We start from the raw sequence: 18,689 nt of genomic DNA, 5'->3' as shown, positions 1-18,689 counted from the left end.
ACACAATAAAAGTTTTAGCCGATGCAATGCAATATATCTAGTACTTAACTAAAAGTGAATGTATGTAACTGCAAACCGTTCTCAGGTCCAAAATGACAAACTAAATATGCACATACACACATACATAGAGACTCTGTGGAGTAGTGACATCAGGAATCCCATAATGCTCAGGGCATCAATACACTAATGGCTCAAAAGACAAAAGTGTTTGTTGACAGTGTGAGGAGACATCTTTAAAAAAAATGAGTAATTTTTGTGATTTAAAGAAAGAAAAAAAAAACACCACTCCTCAGTGATTTGCATCCATAATCAACCACCAATTTTGTATAGGACAGCCAAAAACAAAAAAAACCAAAAAAACCAAAGTCTACTTTTGTTCTATATTTTTTTCACACACATATACAAATCTTTTCTAAGCAATTAATACTGAAAATATTTTTATTATTCTAAACCTTAAAGAAAAAAATCTTGAAATCAGACTCTTAAAGATATCCCTGTCTTCCACCTGGATGTCGGCACAGGAGAGGGTCCTAACGTGTACTAGAAAACTCACGAAGCCGACCATGACGGTGGTTCAAGCCAGAAGAGGAAGGGGGACAAAACAGGATGAAGGACAAGTGGGAACGGCAGCCACTGCAGAAATCCAAGCTAAGAACACCGAGGTGCTGCAACATTTGAGGAGACCCAACTTCATCCTTCCAACTTCAAAACGAATCTAAAAGTCAGGGGTGATGCGTCACGAGAAGGTCTCGATTTCCGCATGAATCTCTCCAGAGAACAGGCTGAGTACCAAATGCTACTCGATTCGTTCTAGATAACTTGAAAATATTTGTAAAGTGACGACTGTTGTACAGATTTTGGAAACGCATCCTAAATATACTCTTTTATTGGATCTGGTCTTAAAAACTTCTTATTAAATATCCAGTTTCACCATCATCCAAAATAAAAACAAGAACACAGGGCTGACGGTAAGAGTCACAGATGGCTAACATTTCAAACGTGACCTCATCTCTGTTCCTCAGGATAAATTAGACAGTAGTTTTTCACTTCTTTCACCGGAACTGATGTGTGGGTTTGTGACAATTCACTGGGACACCACCTCATCGTGGCAACTGGTGTTTTCAGGATTTTCCAAGTCTTTGCTCTGGTTTTCCCCCTCTCTGGCGTTTTCAGAGGAAGTTGGACACTCCCCTTTCCCCGCGGCATCAGTAACTGTTTTCTCGGGTGGAGACTCTGACTCTTCAGCAACATCGTCTTTCTCTGGGTTTCCTGGTGTGGCATCTTCACTGTGGGACTCTGGGCTTGGCTTGCTGGTCTCCTCCCCAGCCTCTCTAGACGGTCCCTTTTTTTCTTCCACAGTTTTGCTATTTGGGTGAATAGCTACTGAGGAATTTTTGGAGTCCTTGGATTTCTTGTGCACAGAAGTTTGACTGTTCGAACCCGAAGTGGGCAGAGTGGGCATTTTCTGGGCTTTGCTTCGCTCTGGCTGTTCTTTTCTAGGCGGCCCCCAGATGAAATTCTCTGACGGGGTGTAATGTTTTTGGGCAAAGCGCAGGAGCTTTCTCCTCTCTCTTCTGTCTCTAATTGTATAAACAAAATACTCCAGAGCACTCTGCCTAATATTGGGAATAGTGTTCTCCACCAGAGCCTCGTGGAGAATAAATTTTACGAGAGGAGATTTAAAACTCTCGTACCCAAGCTCACCAAGGCTTTTCAGAATCCGTGTAATTCTTAAGTAGTTGTGCTGGGACCTGAAAGAGAGAATAGAATGAATGCATTTAACTCTGAGGCCTCGGTGTAACGGAACCCACGTGAAACTCCAAGGTAAAAACAAGCTCCCGTCTTTAAAAGACTCTTCAGGAAAATACATTGGGATTGAATGTATCCTCGCTGGTGCTACCTTGTTTATTAATGGATCTGGGGACCAGTGTGGTCTATCTACAAGAGCAGCTTGCACAAACAGCCAAGCATCAGGTTAGCTGATATCACCCTGAGAAGTAAGGATGGTACAAACCAAGAAGACACATGCACGTAACTCTTACTAGAGAGTCACGTTTCAACAGCTCTGCCTATTCCTGGTTATCGTTGACTCTTACCATGTCTAACTTATAAACCTCATCCTGGATGTCTATCTACAGGAACAAAACAGAGTACGTATATAGGGCTCTGTGCAATCTGTGACGTCAGGCAGCCACGGGCCCCTTCCATGCTTGCAACATCACGGACGTATGCTCCTCATCACAGGTAGCCAGGGCTAAACAGAGACGCACCGGCTAACAGCTGAACGGTAATTAACAGCACCAACCGACCAGCAGAATCGGTCAGATAGGATAAGTCACAAGGAGGGCAGCGCTCGGTCCCGCTATCTGGTTCGAACAATTGTGACGGAAGAAGCAGAACTGACTTGAGAGAAACTGCCTTAGCTGTTGGCAGAGTACGGGCCTTCCAGCCTGTCACACCCTAGCTTTGTTACTCAATCGTAATGAAAAAACGACAATGCCCATCTAAGCCTCAGTGTTTCCATCTGTAAAATGGGGGAAAGGGCCCACACTCCAACTACACTGTTGTAAAAATCAGAGATGACACAAACGAAAGACATGGACAGACTCAGGAAATACTGGACACTACGTAGAACTATTTGGTGTGCACGTGTGTTCATGTGTGCACAGGTGCACGTGTGAGTGAGTATACAGACAGGTACATCTGTGTCCTCTGGCACTGTCTCTCTGTCACCACTCCCCTTATCTTTTGAGACTGGGCCTCTCATCGGCCTCCTGGAGGCTAGGCTAGTTGGCCAGTGACCCCTAGGGATCTGCCTGTCTTCACTTCCCCAGGGCTGGGATTGGAAGCATGTCTCACCCACCACCCTCAGCTCTTAGCGTTATTATCACTACTACCATCTACTGAAATAGGATTTGGCACCGAGGAACACTATCTGCACTCGGCTTCACCTATTTCTTCCATCTTTTCCATCCTCACCTTCCCTTCCCTTATTAAAAGGCTTTAAATCTTACTCATAACAAGCCCGATTCCAAGCACGCATTTCTCCCACGTGACAGACACTTAGACCTTTTTTATTTCAAAACCGAGGCCACTCTTGGATCGGCGCTTTCCAAATTTTCTTTGTCAAAAGTCATAACCGACCTCCCCTGCCTTGTTCAGCTGACCACACTTGCCTTCATGCACATACCTGGCCAAACTCTTCAGATCCCCCAGGACAGAACCACGTTTGACAGTAACAGGTTAGGTATGCACTGACCCACAATCACTACCCAATGGAACCAGTAGTCGAGCACTGACTGCCAACTCCCTAAACCCTGTTTTAGAACAGACGTCAGACTTTCTTGAAAGCACTACACGTATCTTCCCCAGCTTCCAAAAGTGCTTGAGTTTTTTAATTAGAAATAATTACCTAATCATCTGGGAATGCTGGAGAAAGATGTCAAATTATTTGAGACACAGAAGTATGTAATTCCATGATCTTAATAGGTCTTATATTTCAATGAGAAAATACAGACAAAATAAAAATCTTAATTATTTGAGCTAACCAACTCCTGGGATAGATAAACCACACAAATTTTATTATCTCCATCCTTTTGGATGTTTGTCCCAAATGTATTATTTTGAAATTTAATTTTTTTAATCTGAAAGGTAAAACTTAAGACATATGTCTGAATATTATGAATCTGTGATATCTGATTTTTTAAAAGCTCATTAATGTGGCTGTGTGTGTCCCTGTGTAAGTTATATGCATCATGTGTGTGCAGGAGTCAATGGAAGTGAGAAGAGGGTGCCAGATTTTTCAGGAACTGGAGCTGAAGGCAGTGAGATCCCACATGGGTGCTGGGACCCACACCCTGGTCCTCCACAAGAGCAGCAACTGCTCTTAACCACTGAGTCATCTCTCCAGCCTCAAATCCACAGTTTAAACTGTGTTTTGAGACAATGTGACTGGGGTAACATTAAGAAGCCATACCACTAACAACAGGGTTGATGTAGCATTTTAAATTGTGTTTTGAGACAATGTGACTGGGATGACATTATGAAGCCATACCACTAACAACAGGGTTGATGTAGCTGTCACATTAATGTAGAGTTCTGATATTGAAAGAACTTACGGACAAAACCTGAAACAGATGAAGCAGATACCAGATTTGCAACAAAAACCACCCTCCAATGAACAGGAAACTTAGTATTTGCATACACACTCATTTGTAGCTACACTTTCACAAGTTAAAGTATTTATGTAACAGAAAAACAAAACAAAACAAAACAAAAAAACCTGAGCTGAAGAAAATAATGATCAGGATTCTAGAATGAAATTATCTATAAAACAAAGATATTGGGTGTTTGGGGACGATTTGAAATAAACGTTGCAACAAAAGGCAAAGCGGTAGAAAGAGAAGTCAGCTCCTGCTGGAACTGAGCACAGCCTTGGGCTTGCACACCAGGGAACAGAGAAAGGGCTGCTGTACAGACAGAAGGGCGGGGCTGATTCTGCCTGAAGACTAGACAGGTAAAGAGAGAACACAGGAGGGAAATAAAACCCCAAACAAGACTCAGTACAGCTCACTGCCAACATGACCTGAACAGCATCTTGGTGGTGGATCTGCAGATCTGTACTTGCATGCCTGAACGTGTTTCACCACCATATTTTATCATGGTCACTTGTTCACTCAATGTTACTTTGTGTTACTCTGATTAAACAGTTTTCCTCCACTGAGCTATAAATATAACCAAATCCCGGCCTATTCTAAAAAGTTCAAGATGCCACATGGCTTCAATCACATATAAGCGGTGACATTTAAGAATAAATCACAGAAGAATCCAAATGAAAATGAAAATAGAGGATATATGTTTATGTCATTCCACAGCATTTGCTCAAATACAATCAATAAAGCCTTTTGGCAATGGGGAAGTTGTAGTGGCATGTGTCTGACATCCCAGGATTCAGAAAACAGTGCCCGGAGGATGGCAAATTTGAAGTCAGCCTGGACTCAGAGACCTTGTCTCAAAGTCTTGCAGAGAATCCAGACTTGGTTCCCAGCACCCGCACGAGGCAGTTCACAACCCCCTGAACACCAGTTCCACTGGTCTTCTGACTTCCGCAGGCATCTGCACATACGTGGCACACACATATACACATAAAATGTTTTGTTCAATTTTTTTTAAATCTTTTTTTCCCCTAGGAGAGTTCATCCAGAGCTGGGAAAGCAGAGAGACACTGGATGACAGGGGGAGCGGTTGCTAGGTGGGACGGAGTGGAAAGGCTGTGAATTCGGGCCATCCTTCCAACTGAGGCGAAGAGACAGCCTAATTAAATCAAGCCTTCAGCAAGGGCTCTGTTTTTTGGCTATAAATGAAAAGAGCTGACAGTGATACCCTGGGGAGGATTTAAGCCTTTGATCAGAATTCTGTCCAGGATTTATAACTTCAACAACAATGTGTCAAGCCAGACTGGCATTCCAAACAAAAAACGACAGTGGCGAGCACACAAACAGTGAGGTGTGATCACTTTCTGCTAAGGATGACTTGCACACAGCTTTCCCCAACGGTGTGACAAAGTTGCCTTAGAAACCATCCAGACACAGCTGTCTGCACTACACAGGCAGAGGCATACATGTTTGTGCTTTAAACAGCTTATGTGTCAAACTTAACCCCAGCTCTAAGTGGACGGGTCTCCAGTCAGGACTGTAAAGCTTCACGCCCATATTTGCCAGGCACTAGCAGAAGCTACTATTTTAACAGTGTTTAACTTTACAACAAAGGGAAAAGATGCCCCAACACTAATAGTTCTATTCCTTTTACCAAAGCAAGGATAAATTTTAGAAAGATGCGAAAAATTTAAAGAGCTGAAGCCAAGACTCTGATTGTTTTTGCCAAAGAGAAATCACTTATGTTAGTTCTTCTTTCCTTAATACTTGCCCAGTTCAGCTAATTACAAGGTACTAAAAAAAGTTTCTTAAAATTGTTAGTTTTATAGTCCAGTACTCATAAGTCACTCTATAATTAAAAACGGAAAAAAAAACCCAGGGTGCATATGAATATTTTTAAAACTAAACTTTGGTTATAAGTATTAATTACCATTATACATAGTCAAGCAAAAGAGTACAGCTAAACTCATCCGAGGAAGCTGATGAATTTTCCTTTATAGATTTTGGAATTAACCAGAAATGAGTACTTGTCTTTTCCATAACTCATGAAGATAACTTTTCCTCTGTTTTAGTTAGAAGTATGGCCACATTGCTTGAAACCATTTTTATACATCATAGACCTCAGTCACGAATTTAATCTAAGACGTCCGCACGCATGAAGGTATTAGAAACAGTTTGTACCACAAACAGCCTATAGCCTAGGAGAGAATACATGAAAAACTACAAGCAAGCAATAACTATAAACTCCCTGAAACGTGGCATATAGACCCAGAAGAGCCACATTTGGCTGCAGGCAGAGGATTCAGGAAGAGACTGCTCTGGAGCAGAATAGCCAATGCTCTATGTAGAATTTGTCCTTCGGAGTTTCTGTGCTTGCCTCCAGAATGGACAAGAAGGAATAAATGCATTTCTGACTGGATTTTGACTCATTTCTATGCCCAACATCTAGTAGTCCTCTATCCAATGTCTAGCCATCCCTACGCCCAATGGCTACCTGCTCCTATGCCCAATGTCTAACTAGTTCTATGCCCAGCAGTTAGCTTGTCCTGTGCCCAATGACAAGCTATTTCAATGTTCAACAGCTAGCTAGTCCTATGTCCAGCAGCTAGCCAGCCCTGTGCCCAAATGGCTAGCTATTCCTACTCTGCAGAGAATGGGGCCACAGGAAAAGGCCACTGGCTTACCATTAAAGCTCCACTTACTCATTCAGATGTTGAAATCTTTCTTGCCAATTTAGAGCCCGAGCAACATTTCCAGTTTTATCAATCAGCTTTATTCCAAAAAATTCTAGCATCATTTTATAAGCCAAGAGGAATCTTCTGATTGCTTCTTTTGTTTTTTTGAATTCCTAATAGAAGAAGGGGAGAAAAAAAGTCACTTGAAATGACTCAGTAGCTATCAGGACAATAAAGTAATTATTATATACTTTATAATATATTATAAAGATATTATTTGGCTACCTCATGTAAGATGAATTGAGCTTGCATTACCTCAATTTCATATGTAGTTAACTCTTTAGCATAAAAGTTCAAGCCTTGTTCTCTCAGGGGAAAGAGCCTAGTTTGTTAAAAAATAAAATAAAATAAAAATTTTCAATTGACATTGTCTTGAGAACACACGATTAAACAGGACACGGTTCAAGGAAGAGAACATTTTACTGACCACTGAATGTAAGTGTGGTTGTGTTCCAGCTTCTCATAGTCTCCTTTCCATTTATTTAGAACCTCTTCAATGTAAACACCTAAACAGTAAATGTTTAGAAAATGAACCATTCATTGAAAACATGGTGATAGCATTTTAACATACAAGTCACTTGAGTTCTATATTAAAACATTTAGCTTAAAAACAACACACAAGAACACCCCTATAAGAAGAATACTCTGCCATATACTCTGTAATGTAATAAGCCTAATTTAAAAAAAAAAATAGCAGCACCTCAAATTACAAAACTCTGTACTGGCCAATGTACTCTAAAGCAGAGGATAGGAAGTGATGGGCTAAAGATCATTTTGTAAATAAAGTTTTATTGGAACATTGACAAGCACACCATTTATATACTGTCCACAGCTGCTTTTTAGTACAACACAGACTTAATTGAGTGTTACAATGGACTATTCTGCAAAGCCTAACACAGTTGCTATCTGCCTCTGTGCAGAAAAACTATTCCAAACAGCATTATCAGCATTATCATCTCCACATGACTAACAAAAAAAAATAATTACCAGCGAAAACAATGCTGTTAAGTGGTATATTTGTTCAAAGCTGCATACTAGCAAATTATTAATAATGATAATAATAAAACTTTCTTCAGAGTCTCACACTAGTAACAAAGCAGCCTAGGAGAGAACACATGTCTTTGTGCCTGTAGAAAGTAAGCCCTTTTATTATAGCCCATGCTCTCCTCTAAGAACTTAATAAAATCTTCTTGATTCCCAAGTCTGTCATGGTTCTTATAATTGGCCAGTTAGCTAATCTTACAGAAAAAAAAACAAAACACCAAACAAACAAACCCACAACTCATCTCATTCTTGTTTCCTCAAAGATCACTAAGGCCCCTGACAGGAAGTGGGAAAAGTTGTATTGAATCACGCCATAGGTTTAACATGCTGGGGTCATTTTTTCCCCTGCTTTTTTTTTTTTTTTTTTTTTTTTTTTTTTTTTTTTTTTAACAGTAGTCAATACAACTGCATCTATGCCCACGGGTTTGCCTCCAGACTTCTGGGACACCAAACAGTTGAAGAGAATTGGATTTGGCCATTTCGGCAAGGCTCCCCAGGGCATCCTGTCAGGACTCCCTCTCCCCAAACCACACCCAGTCATGAGCTCCCTTGAGAGTTCCTATTGCTGAGACTAACACCAGGACCAGAAGCAACACAAGGAGGAAAGGGCTTATTTTGCTCACACCTCCACATCAGAGTCCATAACTGAACTGACGTTAGGGTAAGAACTCCAGGCAGAAACAGAAGCAGAGGCCACGGAGGAATACTGTTTGCCAGCTTGTTTCCCATGGCTTGTACTCTTGAGATCTTACACCATCCACGGCCCCTAGGGAGGCAGGCCCTCCCATTAGTCATCAATCAAGAAACTGCCCTAGGCTTTCCCACAGGCCAATCCAATGGGGGCATCTGCTCAATCAAGGCTCCCTCTTCACAAAGGACTCCAGCTTGTATCAGTTAACATAAAGCTAGCCAGCAGAGCTTACCGTCTAGGGCAGTGTGGTTCTCAGCCTTCCTAGTGCTGCGACCCTTTAATACAGTTCCTCATGTTGCAGTGACCCCCAACCATAAAATTATTTATTGTTGCTACTTCATAACCATGAGTTTGCTACTGTTACGAATCTTAATGTAAATACCTGTGTTTTCTGATGGTCTTAGGCGACCCCTGTGAAAGGATCGTCATGACCTACACAGGTTGAGAACGGCTGATCTAGGACCTTCACTAGCTGACTCATACTACTAGAAATATCACTCAGTTTTCACTGAGGGCAAATGACAAGAATCAGGACAATTTGGTCACCTCACACACGAAGCCTCAAAGGCGAATCTGGCTCCTGCTTTGCCTATACACAATTCGGATACCCACTGAGAGGCCCAGTGTGCTGCCTCATTTTTTTTTGGCAGACAAGTTCGTAATCAAATTACCATAGCAACTGTGAATTTTCATTATGGGTTTGGGAAAGCTCCTATGCTATGAGGGAGGTTGTGGCGTTGTGGAGGAGGCACATTTAGTTGGCAGGGTTTGAACTGAGGTTGCTGTAGTTTCCCAAGCCTTACCTTTGAAGAGTGGCAAAGGTAATTCTAGACACCAACAATTTTATCTTTACTAATATTCTAAATAAATTCTAGGTCCGGCACAGCAGAAGGAACAGTGGATCCTGGAACTTAGTCTCCCTCTAAAATCAATTTAGTGACCCAGCAAGTCAGTCATTTAGGCTTCAAATCCCTGTTACCGCATCTTAAAGATCAAAAAGCTAAATGCAACCCCCTTCAAAATCTAACGTAGAGTCAGAAAATAAATTATATGGCTCTACCAATCTCTCCTCTTCTCTGCTCACACGCACACCAAAAGTCTAAAGACAAAACAAAACAAAAACACAGAACTAAACTAAACCAACCAAACAAAACACCTGCCCCTACTACCTTTTCAGCGACAGCCATGACACACAGATAATGAGATGGTACGGCTAACCAATATCTGTTTCTCCACAGTTCACTAAACGGATGACCACAACTCTCTTAAAACCCTGGGCTCTGGGGACAGACACACCAGCCTGCATGGCAAGGCAAAACAAAGCTAACCAAACCCACAAGTGCAGCAAGAATATACCAAGTCCAGAATAAGGAAAGAACACCCGGGTATCTGCGAGTACTTAAACTTTGCTTTTTACCAAGGTGGCTTACTCACCATCTGGCTTAAACGGAATTTTATTCTTATAAAAGCGAAGGTTGCTCAAGTCATTTTGATATCGGATATCTTTGAAGTTCTGCTAAAGGAAAAGATAAATTAATCTCCAGTATATGGAAACACACTCAATAAAGGCACAAGGACCCCTCTGACATGTTTTCTTACCAGCGGAGTAAAATCAGAAAAACAGAAAGACAAGAGTTTACATTTAAGGGGGAAAGCATCCCGTTGTCTTACTGGGTACTGATGTCGGTATTTGTACAAATCCCTCGCAGCATAGAAGCTCCTCTTTGGTTTGGTAGTGGCTTCTGTGGGATCACCACCCTAAGACACAGAGTAAAACTCCACTTACACAAAGAAGGATACTCAGAAAGTTCCAGAACAAACTCTAAAACACTCAACATCCATAAAGAGCCCTGAACATCGACAATCCATTCAGTTAGAGAAAACTATTATGTCTCTTCAATGATGCTTTACGAACAATGCTTATGGGCACGACTTCCTTGTTTGCATCAAAAACCCATGTCCTAAGCTCTATCACTAAATAATAAACTTTCAATTCACTAAATAGTAAACCGTTCAGCGCCTTTGGAGGGCAAATGCTAACTAAGGACCAGTATCGATCCAGAACAGCACTCAGAATGAATTGAAAACATGTTTCACCCGATGCGAAATGGAGCCTATGACAAAACTTATTTTATATAATTCTATGAAAGGGTTAAGTTGGTAAATCAATTCTACACAGAAGATTCTCATTAAATGTGCAGCTCTGAGCTGCACTTGAAAGTCAAGTAATATTTATGAAAGGAAGGGAGGATTTTAAACTAAATTAGCTTTCTAAATTCCTTCAAAGCACCATAACAAACATACAAGGCATGAATAATCGTCCGCCCATTCAATGATCAATAGGCTATAAATCAGCAAACTTGAGATAAATACACAAAGCAAGATAAAGCTCTGGGGTGGAATGAACGTTGACTGAAGTATGTGGCAGTTCACTCAGGCTGCTTACAAAGTGCCGCCACCTCTGGGATGCCATTTCCAATGGATAAGATGCGGGTCTGGCACCCTTTCGCCATCCAGACCATATAATGCATGACACAATGCTTTTGTCCGGTGACATGCAGGACAGGGAGATGGAACATGGCGAAGACTGTGGTGTTAACAAATGAATATTCATTAAGAGAGCTGCCCCCAATCCTTCCTCTCATCCTCTCCTACCCTCTATCTGTGTTGACAGACTGGCATCCTTCTAAGCAATTTTCACACATTTCTGAAGTGGTGTGATTCTCACTCTTACTACAAGTACAGAGATACTTTAACACCAAATCCTCTGATGTCTAACGGTAGCTACACTGTCATGTTACATAAGCAAGGAAAAGCTTCAATTCTGGTTCTTGCCACACTTTTCAAAATAGCTCTGCCTCGCAAGTTTCGGGATCTGTTTAGCCTGAGCTACAACTACATGAATCATCCCCTGCATTTGCAGAAAGTCCTTTTCCATTTACAAAACACTTCCATGTATATTACTTCACTCGAGTCTTACAACATACCTGGCCTGACATTCATTAGTGTTTGCATCTTAGAAACAAGGTTGCTGGAGCTGAGAGGAACTGAACAAGGCTCAGAGCCTAGTAACGGCGCAAGAACTAGCTGCGTCCCTGTCTGCCTAATTAGGTCTGAGCCAGTTTCAATCCCTGCTAAAAGTGATGGAAGTGGGGGAAATTTGAAAAGCCTGTTATAAAGACCAACGACCCAAGATCAGGAGCCAAGAGACTAAGGTGAGTCTTGGTTCTGCTACTTAATATTTGTGAGGCCTTAAGCAAATCACTTAGCTGAATCTCCGTTTTATCATCTGTGAAGATAATGACTCATGGCCTGCCTGTTCCCCAAGACTGCCATGTAACTGATCGAATCCTTCAGCCCGCCAGCATCTGTCCTGTTCAATTCTGTACCCTAGCCTCTTCCTCAGCGAGGACTCTGCACCTTAGCCTACCATTCCTTTCCCCCAGGATCATTAAAACTTCCCTCTTCCTAACCATTCCCGAAACCAACAAGCATGCTATAGTCTCTCGAAACTTCGGCATTGTATCTCGATTGACCCAAGTCTACCCCACGTACAGACCACGCCTCAGCTCCCCTTTCAAGTAAATCATCACCAAAGAATTGTGCATACTCTCTATCCTTCTAGAGCCCATCCCATGACCTAAATAAGGCTCTGCCCACAGCATCACATTAAATTGGGACTATTAGGAACTTTTCAAATCTCTGTCTGGTCAAATCACGTCTCAGTGATCATCCCAGATGACTTCCCAGCGACACTGGACCCCTTAAGGTCCTCCACCCAGAAGCAATGTTAGCACTTGGCTGTCAGAACACCACACTCTCCAGTCTTGTTCCGGTGTCACTGGTCCCCTTTTTTTGGGCTCCTCCTCTTAATCACAACCTTTGTATAGAGCAGTGGTTCTCAACTTGTGGGTCACGACCCTTTCATAGGGGTTGCATATCAGATATCCTGCATTATCAGATATTTACATTGCAATTCATAGCAAAATTACAGTTATGAAGTAGCAATCATATAATTTTATGGTTGGGGGTCCCCACAACATGAGGAACTGTACTAAAGGGTCACAACATTAGGAAGGTTGGGAACCACTGGTCCAGAGAAGGTCTGTCCTCATCCCTCATGACTCCCTGATGACCTCTTATCTAAGAGCACTGATTTTTAAGTACAACTAATCCTAAATGCCTGCCTACAGCTCCAATTCTAGGCTGACTATAGATAACATTAACTACTCTACAATCCCACTTGGATGTCTAATAGGATGGAAAACTTAAGATAAGACTTGACTTAATGGCTAAAGCATCTTCCGCCCCAGGCTTCCTCATCTCAGTTAATGGTACCATCCTTTGCCTAATGTTTACAGAGAGATGGATGACAGCAAAGTCTACCCAAGCAGACTACCCAGACTGGCGAGAAGCCAGTCTGCAACCTACTTTAAAGGGAGAACTGACTGCTCCAAGTAAGGAACAAACAGGGTGAGGAGTTAAAACATGAAATGAAAACAGTATTTCAGAAGTTTGGCGGTACTCACTGGGGGAAGAAGTAACCATTAAGAGGTGGTCTACTATTTACTGAGGTTGGGGAGCACTGGCTGAAATGTTATCACAGTATTTTACATAGACTGACCTAGTTCATTAGATTATTGCCTGTGTTGGTTTTGTTTTTTAATATCCCAAAATTCTGCCGATGGCTGCTTACTTGAAAGACACATGGAAAGATAAAACACTGAAACATGGCACACAATACTGTCTCAGGGTTGAGCACACAACGCGGAATTCAAACCAGACAGAGCACAAGGGAAGGATGGCCCGGATCCCACCCATCAGGGCCAAGGACGCTCACTTTGGCGACAGACATACTTAGGTTTGCATCTTTCCTTCTATGCTCTGGGCAAGAGTCTCTCTGGAAGGCTCACAAGTCTCCAAAATGGGGAATGAAAACGGCACGCACACACCCCGAAATTGCATCCCTTTTCAATAACATGCGCCATTAGCTCCCATAAGGAAGACTTGGACTTCCTCGCAAGGTGTTGCTTCCCCGAAAGTCACATCGGACTTTGGGCTCCATTTCCCCTTAAGTGGCAAAGGGGAGTCCTAATACAGAACCACCAACCTTAAACCTACTGCAGACTTCTTTAAAAAATACAGTTCCTCCATTTAAAAGTTTCTAAAGCCATGAGGTTAAGGGACATCATCTCTCTCTCTCTTCTAACCCCCCTGCCTAACTGTATTGGTCAACTGACTTAAGCTTGGTTGGATCAACAAGTCTTCTGGGTGAAACACAATGTTTAAGGGATGTCTTGAAGTCGTTGAAAGGTCTCTCTTGGGGAAAAGAACGGAGACATATTAAGTTTGCACAGGAGCCTTACTGCAATACTTTTAATGGCCGTGGACCCCCGCTGAGGGGGAGCCTGAGGGCCGCCGCTGGGCAATTGCAGTTCCGTCCTGTTCTGAATAATTTTTTTTTTTTTTTTAAACAAACAGTAACACTCACCGGCCGGGTCCTCACAATCCTCTATTTTTAGGTTGGTTCCTCCCACCCCACCTTCGCATCACCCAGCTGCGCTGCAGAGGCAAAGATAACACCTAGTGGAGTCGGGGTTTGCCTTGGGGGGACTTCCCCACGGTGCTCACAGCAAGGCCCCGGGGCCAACAGCTATCCACTCAGGCGATCCTGGCCACCGCAGGCTCCCCCAGGTCGAGTACCCGGGCCACAGACGCCTAGCATCCCGCCCGCCCTGCATCCCCGGGGGGCCGCGCGCTGTCCCCTCCCCGGTGCCGGGGCGCTTAGCCCTGCCGGGCCCACTATGGGTCCGGGGGGGGGGTCGCGTTTACCTGCTCGGCGCCCCCCGCCTCGGCATGGTCCTCGGGCACGGGGCTGGCTCGGGGCCGCCCTCCGGCTCTCTCGGGAGGCTGCTCGGGCTGCTCCGGTTCGTCGTGCTCCTGGCCCTCGCCACCGCCCGCCGGCCCCGGCTGCTCGGGCTCGGGCTCCGAGTCGGTCTGCCAGGTGGAGTCGCAGTCCTCCACGGTGGTGGGCTCGCGGAAGCTGACCCCGCCGAGCAGGTTGCCCATTGAAGAGGCGGCGGCGGGCGCGGGCTGCGGCAGCGCGCTAGGGCCCGGGCATGGCCGCGCTCCGCTCCGGGCGCCGGCGGCAAGCTCGCACGGCCCGCGCCGCACAGCTCAGCGCGGCCGCCGGCGCTCCAGCGCACAGGCGGGGAGGAGCCGGGCGCCCCGGGGCCGCCGCCGCCGCCGCACGCGTCCCAGCCCGCCCATCCCGCCGCCGCCCCGCCCCCGAGGTGCCAACCCCACTCCGGAGCGCCGTCCACCAGCTCCTCCGGGACGCGCACCCGCCTCCCTCCCTCCCTCCCTCCCTCCACGGTCCCCGGGAGTGGACAGGGGTCAGCTGCTGGCCCGCCCCATCTGGCTCGGGAGCCGCCCCCTTGGGGCTCCTCCCCGCTAAGCGGGAAGATGGATCCCGCCCAGGTCAGAGAAGGGAAGGAGGTGTTTCCATCAGCAGTCGGGTCCTGCCCACACCCCCGCCCCCCACCGGCTGGGCCAAGAGGAAGACAAAAGCTAATATGGTGATGGGGCACCCTCTAAACAGGAAATCCAAGCTTCAGGAACAGTACTTAGGGCCACCTAGAGTCCCTGCTTTCTGTGTAAAAGTCAGAGCTATCTGTCACCGCAGCCAAAGAGCAAACTTCTCTTGAAACAAAGGAGCAGTAAGAACTAGACCAGCATTCTCCATCTATGAGTAGTTTTAACAGTACCCACTCCACATGTGTGCTCTATGCAGAAAAATCTCAGGATCCGTGCCACAGATAGGCTGGTTCTACGTGGGGTTCAAACTCATGGTTCTAAGGGGAACCATTCGGTAAGAGTACTTCAAGGCAAAATAACAACCAAAGAATCCGAAAAATGATAGTGTGTCAAACGAATCTCATGAAGCTGGGGCCCTCTTCCTGCATGTGAGTCTGGAAGGGACTGTTTTCTGCTCTGGAACATTGCCTGGGCTCATGCAGGGAGTTTGGTGCTCAGAAAACATTATTGAATACGGCCAAGAAAATGGGTTAGTTTTTTGTTTGTTTGTTTTTTAAATCAATCAATTGTACTCAAAACTAGTAATTTAAAAAAAATACAAATCAAGGTAGGTGGGTATTGCTTAGGGGAGACTCAGGCGAGCAGGATGCCCTACCCACAGATAAATCAGGGTTGCTTCTTTTCAAACATTGCAGTAGGGCGCACTTCTATCACTAGTTTCTGACTTTGGATAGGTCACATAGCTTCTTGAGACCCGAGTTTCCTCATCTTCAAAATGAAGCCAGGTTTTTCTCTCTAGAGTAGCATCTAGCTTGACCTTTAATGACTTTATGACTAGAAGAGGCTGGCTCTAAAACTAATAATGGATCCATAATACACACAAAAGAGCTTTCTGGTCAGAATATCATAAAACCTGATGATATTAAGATGAAATCCTCCTTGCCAGATCCAGACAAAATTAGAGCCAGACAGTATTATTGGGGGAGGGGGTGTTGATGCCTGTCTGAGGTAAGTAGTTTCTTGGCTCATAAGATCTGTGTTTGTTCTAAAAGACAGTCATGCTCTGCATGCCTCTCCCCCAGAGAGAAAAAAATTTTTTTCCTGAACATTAAGATTGCAGCAGTCCATACAAATGTTCCTGCACATTTTCCTAACATCCTACCTACTATACAAATGAACTCGTCTCAACTCCTTCCTCCCACCTCCAAAACCTAAAATCTTGATATCCAAGAAGCTAACGCAAATTCATCTCTTTCTGAGTTTAGAATCATATCCTTGCCTCGAACCTTCTTAAATAAATCCACAGTTGACTCTTGTTGCCTGCTCTCTGCACAATGCTCTGCTCTTCCCAAATCAACATCATTGCAGAGAACCTCTAGTTGTCCTTTATGTTGACAACGACTGGGTAAAAAAAAAAATTATGGATTAGCTGCCAAACAAATCAATCCAACACTGTTAAAATCCAGGGATTCCACTCATCTTCCATTGGTACTGGACTAGAACATACTGCAAAAGTGATTGTTAACTAGTCCAGGGTCCATGAAGCTGAAAGTCTAGGGATAGTGTGCCTAGGTGCTCCACCAGTTGGCCCAGTTGTGTATAAATTGCGTTGCGTTTGCTTTCCTGTAACTAAGCGATGATTTCCCCTGCTCCCAGATGTCTTGGTTGCATGTAGGTTTTTGTCTAGGGTGGAAGCCCCGTGAGATTCTTCCCCTTTCCCGTTAGCATGTCTAATGGTGTCGTCCCTGGTCAGGTCTTGTTTAGGCAGTCATGTTCATGAGACTTCCTGGGTGTAGCCTCCTGAAAACAGGAAATCTCACAGCAAACTCCTGTTCCTCTGGCTCGTAAGCTTTCTCCTCCGCCTCCCTCTTCCACTATCTGTACCAACAATTTAAAACACACACACACACACACACACACACACACACACACACACACGTCTACACACTTGAGAAAGAACAAAGTGGTGTGGGTTCATGGGAAGGGTTAGGAGGAAGAAAAGGGAAGGGCAAAAATGTTGTAATCACATTGTAATTTCAAAAAATTAAAAACAAGAAAAAGACACTTTTAACCCTCACTCTTGAATTGGTTCTAACCTTGAACAGTAGAAGCTGGAGTAAGAGATATTCTGAGATTTTCAAAGTTTAGCCACAAGGAATTTGCATTTCCAGCATATTATTTTGGGTTATTCCCTCTGATAGCTCTGAGCTAACATGTAAATTCAACTCCCTTGATACTGCCTAGCTGGAAAGGCTACTGGAACAGGACTCTGGCCAGGGCTGCCAGCTAATCCCTGCCTCCCAGTATCTCTTGTTAATTGTGAATTGCTTGATGTTGAATCCATTCACCAGGCGGATCTCATTCAGCAGGATTCATTGATCCTACTCGGAACAAAATAAACACACAATAGAGCGCAGATCAAATTTCTGAGTCATGAAATTTAATAAAAAGACTCTTGTTTTTAGGTCACTAAATTTTGAATTGCTCTGTTATACAATAGGAAGTATATATACAAACCTATATATATATTTACACGTATAAACATAAATAACTGCTCCAGTTAAGCGCTTACATTTTCCTACACCTTTTGTCATTTTTATCAGTTTTATAGGGTGATAGTTGTGAAATGTATTTATTAGTGAGTGTTGTTTTATATGAAATATCATAAAAACACAATATAAAAAACACTGAAAGTTTAAAGCAATATTTTGCCTACATTGTATCTAATATATGTTTTTAATAGTTAATTCTGAATGTCTCTTAGAATTAAAAATTAAAAACATTCCTACCTTTGAGAGTATATAACATTTTTGAATTAACAGTTAAGCATATTTAAAAGAGATCATCATTTTGCTGGATATGGTAGTATACCTCCATCTCAATTAGGGTTATCATTTCTGTGATGAAACACCACGACCAAAGCAGCTTGGGGAAGGAAGGGTTTATTTGATTTATATTCCTACATCCTATCCCAGTTCATCATCAAAAGAAGTCAGGACAGGAACTCAAACAAGGGCAGGAACCCAGTGCCAGCAGCTAACATGCCATGGAGCAGAGCTGCTTGCTGGCTTGTTCCCCATGGCTTGCTCAGCCTGCTTTCTGAAAGAACCCAGAACCACCAGCCCAGGGATGGCACCACCCAAAATGGTCTGGGCCCTCCCTCATCAATCACAAATTAAGAAAATGTCCTGGGCTTGCCTACAGCCCGAACTTATGCAGGCATTTTTTTAATTGAGGCTCCTGCTTCTCAGGTGACTTTAGCTTATGTCTAGTGGACATAAAGCTAGCCAGCACAACCCCAATAGTGACTCAGAAGACTAAGATGGGAGCCTTAATTTAGGCCTGGAGTTCAAAATCAACCCAAGCAACATAGGGAGAAATTATCTCAAAACAAAACAAATTTCAGCCCTTAACCCAGAATCCGGAAACATCTTAATTTATCAGGGTATGTTAGTTCTTGTCATTATTCATCTACTATGTCCTTCAAGAATATCAGGTTGAGCTCTAATGTAAATTGTATGTGGAATG

The 18,689-nt window shown here is 43.6% G+C and overlaps 1 protein-coding gene across 2 annotated transcripts; it reads right to left on the bottom strand.

Moving 5' to 3' along the window:
- Window positions 1-868: 868 nt before the first annotated feature.
- On the bottom strand, window positions 869-14,705 carry Ogfrl1 (opioid growth factor receptor like 1). 2 transcript variants are annotated; one of them, XM_059282054.1, is made up of 7 exons: window positions 14,457-14,705; window positions 10,296-10,382; window positions 10,059-10,140; window positions 7,317-7,395; window positions 7,145-7,211; window positions 6,857-7,002; window positions 869-1,751 (listed from the first exon to the last, which is right to left on the bottom strand). In XM_059282054.1, exons 1-7 carry the CDS (start codon window positions 14,691-14,693, stop codon window positions 1,085-1,087), a joined length of 1,365 nt encoding a protein of 454 aa, XP_059138037.1. In that variant the 5' UTR covers window positions 14,694-14,705; the 3' UTR covers window positions 869-1,084. The 2 variants fall into 2 exon arrangements, with proteins under 2 accessions (XP_059138037.1, XP_059138038.1); XM_059282055.1 differs by having other exon boundaries at window positions 10,059-10,137.
- Window positions 14,706-18,689: the final 3,984 nt, after the last annotated feature.

The sequence above is a fragment of the Peromyscus eremicus genome, chromosome 16_21 (genome assembly GCF_949786415.1).
Source record: "Peromyscus eremicus chromosome 16_21, PerEre_H2_v1, whole genome shotgun sequence".
In the NCBI taxonomy this organism is placed as follows: Eukaryota; Metazoa; Chordata; class Mammalia; order Rodentia; family Cricetidae; genus Peromyscus; species Peromyscus eremicus.
Note: the sequence above shows the minus strand (reverse complement) of the source record. Positions and strands in the feature narration are given on the sequence as shown.

Bases quoted from the DNA above. Each gene is read 5' to 3' on its own strand.
- Ogfrl1 (XM_059282054.1), bottom strand. From the start codon at position 14,693: ATGGGCAACCTGCTCGGCGGGGTCAGCTTCCGCGAGCCCACCACCGTG. The intron at 7,212-7,316 runs GTCAGTAAAATG...TTAACAAACTAG, and splicing joins AACCACACTTACATTCAGTG to GCTCTTTCCCCTGAGAGAAC. The intron at 1,752-6,856 runs GTAAGTGGAGCT...TCTCTCTTTCAG, and splicing joins AGATTTCAACATCTGAATGA to GTCCCAGCACAACTACTTAA.